Source organism: Pelophylax lessonae (assembly GCF_965119305.1).
Source record: "Pelophylax lessonae genome assembly, chromosome: 4".
In the NCBI taxonomy this organism is placed as follows: Eukaryota; Metazoa; Chordata; class Amphibia; order Anura; family Ranidae; genus Pelophylax; species Pelophylax lessonae.
Genome location: NC_138771.1, coordinates 618,245,142 through 618,255,959, shown reverse-complemented (window position 1 = coordinate 618,255,959; position 10,818 = coordinate 618,245,142). Strand labels below are relative to the sequence as shown.

Below are 10,818 nucleotides of genomic sequence, written 5' to 3'. Positions count from 1 at the left end.
AAGCATAAAACCGGAACCGGAAATAAACCACAACATGCATCTCATAGGCCGGAAAATTTGTCACCACCCGCTGTCACTTGACACGTTTCATCTCTCCAACGGGGGGTTATCAAAAGTTATCCCTGGGTGATCCTGCCATATAGGAACACAGATCTCTGCGATCATTTCACAAGCCACGCCCCCCACAGTTAAAAACATGCCCCTAGGTACACATTTAACCCCTTGATCACTTACTGTGTTAACCCCTTCCCTGCCAGTGTCATTATTACAGTAACAGTGCATATTTTTAGCACTGATTACTGTAGTAATGTCACTGGTCCCCCCAAAAGTATCAAATATGTCAGTCAGGGGTCCGATCTGTCCGCCCGCAATGTCGCAGTCCCTGCAAAAAAAAAATTGCAGATCCCCGCCATTACTAGTAAAAAAAAAAAAAAAAAAAAAACAATAAAAATGATATAAATCTTTCCTGTAGTTAGTAGACGTGATAATTTTTTCTCAAACCAATCAAAATACGCTTATTGCGATTTTTTTAGCAAAAATATGTAGCAGAATACAAATTGGCCTATAATGTTAAAAAAATTAGATTTTTTAATTTTTTTGGGGGGGGAATGTTATATAGCAGAATGTGAAAAATATTGTTTTTTTTTTTCAGAATTGTCTTTTTTTGTTTATAGCTCAAAAAATAAAAATAGCTCAGGTGATCAAATACCACCAAAAGAAAGCTCTATTTGTGGGAAAAAAAGGACATCAATTTTATTTGGGTACAGCGTCGCACGACCGCGCAATTGTCCGTTAAAATAAAGCAGTGCCCAATCGCAAAATATGGCCTGGTCATTAAGGGGGAAAATCTTACGGTCCAGAAGTGGTTATATATGTAGTATCTTCTCATTATACGTGCTTACATGGGCTGAATTTACTATATTTGTAGTGCTGTTCCATGACGACACGCCATTTGTTTTATAGTATTTAATTTACTGTGTTACATCACGTTCATGTTCATTTGTTATAGTTTAGATGGGATGGCAAGGCTGTTACATTATTAACCACATAGTGGGAGTTTTTTAGGTTGTCATTCAAGCTTTAATTCTGTTATGTATCTTGTTTCAATTAACTTTTGTAATTTTTTAAAATAATGTCTTGCTTTTTGTATTTTTTTGGTTTGGAATAGCTACATTTCCATACATTTTGTAATCTTTAGAAGATGGAGGATTTCTTTGTTTTAGTTATACTTGTAGTGTATACCTTGAAATTCTAATTATCTTTTTTGATTGGTAGAACAATGTCTAGAATTTAGTTCTTTGTGATCCAATGCATTTCAAGGACCCATTAAGCAATTTTATTTGCACCGCAAATATTTTTATTAGTTTTAATAGAAAAGTAGAATGCTGTAATGGCACTTCATTTTAAATAATAAATTGTAAACCTGACATAGTAAAAATAATAAATACTGTAATATGTCTCAACTGTATATGTCAAATGTAATATGTTTCATATTTTACTGAGCATATTTGAATATATTTTTCAAGCAATGTTGCTTTCCCACAAGACAGCATTCAACAAACAAAAGATAGATGTTTTATGTACTCAGACATTTTACCTTTCAGAATACATAAGGATTTAAAATGGCGAATAAAACTGTAAAGACACCTTATTCGTCTTCTCTAAATTTATCAGAAAGAAAGTTTTTAGCATGTCATGATTTTATATTGTATTCATATAATTATGTTAAATACTGGTAATTATCTTTGATTTTAAAGATTCCTGATTCACTTTCCTGGGGATTTCAAAACATTATCAGTTTGTTTGCAGTTGATGGTTTCCAGTCTTCATTGGACAGAGTGTAAGAGCTCCTTGTCCTGGGTGGTGGCTTTTTCAGGTTGCTGACTTTCTGTTGAGGCTATTAATTAATTAGTTTGGGTCTAGGAGTGGTAACCTGTATATAAAAAAAAAATAAAAAAATGTTTTATTCATATTGTTATTTGTAGTAGCAGCATCAATAATAAATAATCATAAATAGGTCTGGGCAAAAAAAAATCATATTCAGTACATCTTTGCAATGTACACATATTTTCCTATGTTTAATCCCTTTAAAAAAAAAATAACAGATGATCTTCAGGAAGCCCAGTAAGCTACCTTACTGTAGTGGGCTGACTTCCATGCTTCTGGTGCACTGAAATACCAAGCGATGTTGTCCTCCATTCTCAGTAACTTCTACCTGATTGCACTATAGAACACTTTCCTCTCTCCTCATCTCCATAAGATAAACCTCCCTGTCCCAGCAATGTCTCAGCATCTCAACTTCCTTCTCCCAGCAGTGAATCTACATCTCAACTTCCTTCTCCCAGCAATATCTCAGCATCTCAACTTCCTTCTCCCAGCAATGACTGGGCATCTCAACTTCCTTCTCCCAGCAATGACTCGGCATCTCAACTTCCTTCTCCCAGCAATGACTCGGCATCTCAACTTCCTTCTCCCAGCAATGACTCGGCATCTCAACTTCCTTCTCCCAGCAATATCTCAGCATCTCAACTTCCTTCTCCCAGCAATGACTGGGCATCTCAACTTCCTTCTCCCAGCAATGACTGGGCATCTCAACTTCCTTCTCCCAGCAATGACTGGGCATCTCAACTTCCTTCTCCCAGCAATGACTCAGCATCTCAACTTCCTTCTCCCAGCAATGACTCTGCATCTCAACTTCCTTCTCCCAGCAATGACTCTGCATCTCAACTTCCTTCTCCCAGCAATGACTCGGCATCTCTCAACTTCCTTCTCCCAGCAATGACTCGGCATCTCAACATCCTTCTCCCAGCAATGTCTCAGCATCTCTCAACTTCCTTCTCCCAGCAATGACTCGGCATCTCAACATCCTTCTCCCAACAATGTCTCAGCATCTCTCAACTTCCTTCTCCCAGCAATGACTCGGCATCTCTCAACTTCCTTCTCCCAGCAATGACTCGGCATCTCTCAACTTCCTTCTCCCAGCAATGACTCGGCATCTCTCAACTTCCTTCTCCCAGCAATGTCTCAGCATCTCAACTTCCTTCTCCCAGCAATTCATTGAATGGCTTTGCTGTAGTCACAATTCCTTTCTGTATATCAGGTTTCTATGGTAGTGAGCCCTTGTAGAAAGCCAAATTAAAGGTTGCCCAGGCTGCAGAGTATAAACCCTAGCCTAATTTTTCACCAGGGCCCCTGATGGTTGGGATGGACTTGTAGCAAACTGAAGATGCAGAGAACGCTCGCGTGTGCAGAGTACAGATGGCAGGAGACAGAAGAGGACCTGGAAAACAAGCCGAAGTCAGGGCAAGCAGCAGGCAGGCAAAAAAGGGTGGAAAAATCCCTGGTCAGTACATGGGAAGCCAGACACTGAATATAAGTAATATATGGGGAAGAGGAGCACGGAGAAACTAGGAAGTTACTCAGGCAACGCAAGCTGCACTGAGAATATCTATGCACAGAGAAGCATGCTGGGAAGCAGGCAAGGAAGTGATAGAAGGGAAAAGGATATAAATCTGTAGTAGAGCAGACAATGTCCATAGAAGACAGCAGCACATGTGAGTAGAACCACAGGTCCAGCAGAATCACTGCAACCTGTCAAAACCAGGTACCCGATACACCCTCCTCCCCCCCCGCAAAAGGTGGCAAATGTGGCAGGGGAGGGGGTGGGGGGGGCAGATAAGTGGAGCTTTCCCTTTTGAGTAATCTGTTCACATGTAAATCAACTGTAGAAATGGACCTGTTGTTGCATGTATATGTTGATGTAGTTCTTAGGTGCAAGGGTTAAAGTCAGAAAGTACTTTGATGTTCTTGCTTAATATTTTATTTCTTTTTGCATAACCTAGCTGTGACTTGCATTTTTCAAAAATAAATGTATCTGTAACTATATTATTTTTCCTATTATTTTATTTATTTTATATATATATATATATATATATATATATATATATATATATATATAATATATAATATAATATAATAAAAAAAAAAAATATATATATATATATATATATATATATTTTTTTTTTTTTTTTTTTTATTATATTTTTCTCACCCCCCCCCCCCCCCCCCCCACATACCTTCATTCCTGTGTTTACCCTTTCCAGGGATGGTTGAAACCCTCTGTTGTTTGATTCAGAGCTCACAAATCCTAAAACAGACATACAGTACATTTATGTAGATTTTGACGTGATTACTAGTAAATAATTATAGAAAGATATTCAAAGAATGATGCTATATTTTTTTATCTTATATACCCTATTTAAACCAGTATTTAAACCCAGTGCAGGGACAAGGTCATCTAGCGCCCAGGGCAAGGATGCCAAACTGCCCCCCCCCCCCTTCTCTTAGGGTTAGGGTCAAGGGCCATTGTGCCCAGGGCAAGCGTCCCTCCTGTCTACCCCTTGTCCCAGCCCTGATTAAACCCAAACCCAAAAATGTAATATATCGCAGCTTGCAATCATTAGATGTGATGTCTGCATTGTTTGCTTTTTTTAAGCTTTTCATCTGGAGATCTGGCCATTAACACACCTCCTGTATTAGTGAGACACAACTCTGTAGAAATAAGAACAGGAGGCACAGCAGACAGGGGCAGCATTGTCAGTCTGAGGGGGAGGGTAGTGTTTAATGTATTAGCAGATTTGGATACCCTAAGAGATTGAAGCTAAACTCTGGTTTATCTGAACCAGACACAATTTATAAGCAATTACAGCAACACTTTTTACTTTTGAAGGTTTTACCTAAATAAATTAAAGCTTATCATTGCAAGCACTCTTGTAAATGGTTTTTCTCATACCTGTAACTGCTAAATCTGCAAGAGAGCTTGTTCTTTTGAAAAACAACACATTTACTGGCCAGATCACCAAGTGAAAATAAGAGAAAGAAAGCCTAAAAAAGAAAAAGTAAACTAACATAGCCATCACATCTAAGAACTGGTAAGCTGCAATGCAATACATGTTTGCTTTTGAGTTTAATAATGCTTTATTATATTATCTTGAGTACTACATAATTGGGCAATGCTTATTATTTAGAATATATCTGATATGATTTATTAGTGAAGGGTTAAAACTAGAGATGCGCCGAAATTTTGGCAGCCGGAAATGGTGTTTTTGGTATTTTGCCGATAGAGAAAAAGGTGCCGATAATGGCGCCCACAATTTTATCACGATTTTACTGTGCTTATGGTGTGTTTTTCATAGGCCATGTGACTCAAAAACGTAAAACGGGTACTTTATTGAAGAGTTCTTGCTGCGTTTTCCATGCATTTCAGCGGTTTTTGGCGCAGTTTTTTTAACAAACCCCAAAAATGCAGTAAGCAAGATTTTTAACACCACAAAAGAAGCGCAACCAAACAGTGTGAAGACATGCAAAGAATTTAAAGGGATGTATGTTTCTTGAGCTTTTCTTGCACTAAAGGCGCCGATAATGACCAACAATAAATTCATATTCATTTAAATTTATTATATTAATTAACCACTCAGGCTCCGTTCACATGTAGGCGTTTTGGGGCGTTTTTGGGGAGATTTTCTGCTCTAGGATCAGCTCTCAAAACGCCCAACAAGACAAATCCTATTCACTTCAATAGCCCCTGTTCACATCTGAGCGTTTTGACGCTGTGAGCAAAACGCCCAACGCTCAAAAAAGTACATGAGCTTCTTTTTGGGCAGATTACAGGCGTTTTCCATTGATCTCTATTCAATCTAAAATCACCTGCACAAAAAACGCCTGCAAAAACGCCTGTAAATCGCGGTAAAAATCGCTCAGGTGTGAATGTAGCCTTACGGACCGTCCACCGTGTATTTACATCAGTACTTTGACATTAAATACCTGCCAGATAGCTGCCATAACCCTGGTATTTTTTTTTCTCAAAAAAAGTTAACCCCTTCACTGCCAGTGTCATTTTTACAGTAACAGTGCATATGTATAGCACTGATTACTGTAGTAAAGTCACTGGTAACCCCAAAAGTGTCAAAAATGTCAGTCAAGGGTCCGATCTGTCTGCCCCAATGTCGCAGACCCGCAAAAAAAATTGCAGATCGCCGCCCTTACGCGTTAAAAAAAAAATACAAAAATGACAAAAATCTATCCCTTTGTTAGTAAACGCAATAACTTTTGCGCAAACCAATCAAAATACGCTTTTTGCGATTTTTTTTACCAAACATATGGTAAAAATAAAAATTGGCCTAAAATGTTAAAAAATTTTGATTTTTACATTTTTTTGGGGGAATTTCATATAAAAAAATGTGAAAAATATTGTTATTTTTGCAAAATTGATGCACTTTTTTTGTTTATAGCGCATTATCAAAAAATCGCACAGGTGATCAAATACCACCAAAAGAAAGCTCTGTTTGTGGGAAAAAAAAGGACGCCAAATTCGTTTAGGTACAGCGTCGCACGATCGCGCACTTGTGCGTTAAAGTCACTCAGTGCCGAATTGCAAAATACCCCCTGGTTAGGAAGGGGGTAAAATCTTCCGGGGCTTAAGTGGTTAAAGAGCTAATTTTTTTTCATTATGAAAAAAAAAGTGTTTTTTCTTTTTTAGTGTAGATGTGAGATCTGGGGTCTTTTTCACCCCAGATCTCACATTAAAGAGGTCCTGTCATGCTTATTTCTATTACAAGGGATGTTTACATTCCTTGTAATAGGAAAAAAATGTGTAAAAATAAATAATAAAAAATAATTAGCTCGCGCACAGAAGCGAAAGCATACGCAAGTCGCGCCCACATATGAAAATGGTGTTCAAACCACACATGTGAAGTATTGCCACGATTTTTAGAGCAAGAGCAATAATTTGAGCCCCTCTGTAACTCTAAACTGGTAACCTGTGGACATTTTTAAAATGCCGCCTATGGGGATTTTTAAGTACCAATGTTTGTCACCATTCCACGAGCGTGCGCAGTTTTGAAGCATGACATGTTGGGTATCTCTTTACTCTGCATAATGTTATCTTTCACATTATAGAAAAAAACTTTACTGCTTTCTTATTTTATAATTCAAAAAAGTGTATTTTCCCCAAAAATTGCGTTTGTAAGACTGCTGTGCATATACGGTGTGATAAAAAATATTGCAACGGTCTCCATTTTATTCTCTAGGGTCTCTGCTAAATATATATATATATATATATATATATAACCCTAAGCGTCAGAAAAAGGCCCGGATCAGAAGTGGTTAAAACATTGAATATAATGCAATTATATCTATAAAAATATATATATATTTTTTAATCCATCATTTTTGGCTTTGGTTTCCTTTTGGTGCACCCCTAGTTAAAACGCTTGTTTGTTCCATCTGTGTCCCATTGGAGAGAGTTCCTGACACTTCCTTCCTATAGGCACATTTGGAGGCAAGGTAAAGGGCATGTGTTAATGAGCTTTTGTTAACTTTGGAGGGGTTTTGCATCCCCTTACATGTTTTTGAAAATGCAAAGCAGATTGAAACAGTTGAGAAGAAGGTCAACTGCAAGTCTAATGCGGGGTACACACTACTAAGGAAGAGCAGGGTAGCGGTAATGGGGGGTACATACTGAGGAGCTCGGGAGCTGCTCACTGTACTAATTATGCGATGTTAGTACAGTGACCTCCAAACTGAGCAATTGTGTTCTGAACCCCCCCTCCACCAGAACACAAAGATCAGCCCTTGCAGCCATTGGCTGTAAATGCTGATCAGATACTGATCAATCGGCAGCTGTTTTTCCAGCATGCCCCTTCAACAGAAGCCGGATGTTCAACCATCTTCTGTTGGACAGCCTGCAGTACACTTGGGTTGAATGTCAGTGAGTTTCTGTTGAACCGACCGACATTGGCCATTTACCGCTCAGTGTATACAAAGCATAATGGTCTTGTCATTAGATTCTAAATGATCATAGATGTGATCAGAAACTGATGTCAAATGTATGCCTTTAGCACAAGCCTAAAGTTCACAAACACAGTCTCAAAATCTCTTCAAATGAAATTCTTCCTTAGACAATTGTCACCAGAACAAGTGTCCCCACTGAAGACTTAACCTCAGTTCCTGTTTTGGTAACAAATCAAGCTTTTGCATTTATCTTTATTTTAGGTTGTGGTGAAAGTCATCACTAGGGCAAACAAGGAAGGTGACAGTATTAATAACTTGCGCAATTAGATGGGTGACACACATGGCAGCATCTAATAGAAGGGGTGATGCTCAGGCACTGAATGGTTGTAATAAGGAGTGTGAAGCTGACCAAATTTGTCTTGTATGATCCCTCACCTTCTCTGGTCTGGTCTTCTGGGTTTTTTTTACAACCTTGTGGCTCCCGAATGTCCTCATATGAATGCAATTCTGGCTGCATCAATCTGGTTTTAGAAGCAGAAAATATACATATAAAAGTGGTAAGATAAAAAAAAAAAAAAGTATCTTCTGACATTTTTGCTAAAAAAGTTTTTATCCTTTTATTTTTATGTTTTTTCTTTTGGATGTATCACTCACCTGACTTTGTCTGAGCGATACTGACGTCTATACGAGAAGTAGATGAGAATTAAAACTATAATAAGGAGAACAACCAGTCCGACAGTGACTCCAGCGATGACCCCAGGTTTACTGATGGGTGTCTGGCATTGATCCCCCGTGTACCAGTACTGGGATGAAATCTCACAGCTGAGAAGATAGAACGTTTTGAGAACAGAGAATGAGTACAGATTGCTTTGTTACAAAAATGAGAGTTTGCATTGTGTGAATGCTAAAGAGAAGGGGCAAGGAAAAAATACACAAAACAGACATTGCTATAGACTGATCAATGGTGCCTTTGTCAGAGAAGTCCGGTCCATAGGATAGGTGGAGTTCCTCGGCATGTGCAGACCAGCAACTAGCCAAGTAGACGTTCTTGTTTGTGGGTTAGGGAGCACGCATAGGAGTACGTGCATGCGCACAGGCGCATTGCCGAACGCGCATCAATGCTAGCACCCGTCACTAATGTTGGCGCCAGGCTGGCTATTTAAACTGACCTACTGCATGGACTCATTGCTTTTTGGTCTGCAGCTTCTGTGTATCATTTCTGATTCCATGTGACCTCTGATCTTGATCCGGTTTATCCCTAACCTGTGATTGTCTGCTTCATACCCTGACCCCGGCTTGTCTACTGGATTTCGCTTCTGCCTTCTGATCCTGCCTTACTTTTGTCCTGGTTCCGACTTGGCTTGTGACCTGACCATCCTGCTGGCTACCGTCTATGTCCATTCTGCCCAACCATTACCGACCCGGCTTGTCTGAACCTGCATCCTGCTCATCCGGCCTGCTACAACTTTCAGCCCATCAAGTCTTGCTTCCAGCTGCCTTCTACCAGCGTGTCACTGTGGTCACACAAACTACTTGACTGATTACAGGCACTCCTATGTCACCATGCTCCTGTGGCTGCTGTCTCACTATCCGTGGTCCTCGAGCCGGAGTTGTACGAAAGTGCCTCCTCTACATGTCAGGCTCACTGACCAGGTACGTGACAGCCTTCTGAGAGAAGAAAGTATTTACATGGATGCTTTACATAGAGTATCCTACAACTTAAACCCTCCTTCCTGCATTTTGTTCAAGATCTGCAATTAAAGGTAAAAGTACCCCTAGACTGAACTTAAAATTCTCGGAGTGCTTCTGGGACTGAACACAGGGCAGGCAGCCTCTGGACAGGTAAGAGGGGGGGGGGGGGTTCAATTTATTTCCAGCAGCCACTTTGGAGGTTAACAGTGCAATATTATGCTGCGTCTTTACTATAAACCAGATGATCTGAAAGTATAGTTGGAACAGAGTCAAAAGGGAACGATTTACATGACTTCATCAAATATCAAAATATCAAACGTTGGGTAACCACTTGCCCACTGCAATACATATATATATATATATATATATAACAGCCATAACCCTGTTATTTTTCTTAACCAGAGATTGTCTTTCTCATGAAAGTGGTCAGAGTGGCTAATTAGGTTGCTATCAGAAGCAGTAGGAGGGGAGGTCCTCCCATCCCGCCGCTCACCAGTGTTTCTCGGGCTTTTCATTTTTACCAGCGAGCCCAAGAAACGATCAGACTGTGGCCATAGAGGTGAACAGAGACCAGATCTTCTCTGATCACCTCTATGATCTTAGAGGACCGGAGCAACATCATATAGTCATTTCCGGTCTAGGGTGGATGTAAACTTTTTTTTTTAATCCTTTGCTTTAAAGGTAGAGGAGAGATTTGGGGTCTTATAGAGGGAATAAAGAGGACCTGTCATCCCTTATATCTATTACAAGGGGTGTTTACATTCCTTGTAATAAGAATAAAAGTGATAAAAGAAAAAAAAATTAATTGGACAATAAAAAAATAATAAAATAAATAAAATAAATAAATGGTGTTCGCACCACACATGTGAGCTATTGCCGTGAACATTAAAGCGAGAGCAATAATTCTAGCGCTAGACTGCCTTTGTAACTCTAAACAGGTAACCTATAAACATTTTTAAAGTTTCGCCTATGGAGATTTTTAGATATTGTAGTTTGTCACCTTTTCATGAGCGTGCACAATTTTAAAGCATGACATGTTAGTTATCTATTTACTCAGCGTAACATCATTTTTTTATAAAAAAATTGGGTAATATATTGTGTTTTTTTGCATTACAATTCATTAAAAGATTGCAATGATCGCTTTTTATTTCCTAGGGTCCCTGCTAAAAAAAAAGTATAATATTTGGGGGTTCTAAGTAATTTTCTAACAAAAAATACAGATTTTTACTTGTGAACAAAAAGTGCCACAAAAGGCTTGGTCTTCAAGCAGGTAATATTATTTTTGGATTATTTTGGACTTGCAGATACTTTTTTTTTTAGAAGACTCTACTGTGC

General features: G+C 38.9%; 1 protein-coding gene across 1 annotated transcript in view; it reads right to left on the bottom strand.

Moving 5' to 3' along the window:
* Positions 1 to 2,929: 2,929 nt before the first annotated feature.
* LOC309552843 (uncharacterized protein) overlaps positions 2,930 to 10,818 on the bottom strand; it is a gene marked incomplete at both ends in the record, with an annotated part of 52,413 nt that continues 44,524 nt past the window's right edge. The window contains 4 exons of the mRNA XM_082253751.1: positions 2,930 to 3,070; positions 4,077 to 4,147; positions 8,227 to 8,312; positions 8,446 to 8,613. Of these exons, the coding sequence (XP_082109877.1) occupies positions 2,930 to 3,070; positions 4,077 to 4,147; positions 8,227 to 8,312; positions 8,446 to 8,613 (466 nt within the window). The remainder of the gene's footprint in view (positions 3,071 to 4,076; positions 4,148 to 8,226; positions 8,313 to 8,445; positions 8,614 to 10,818) is intronic.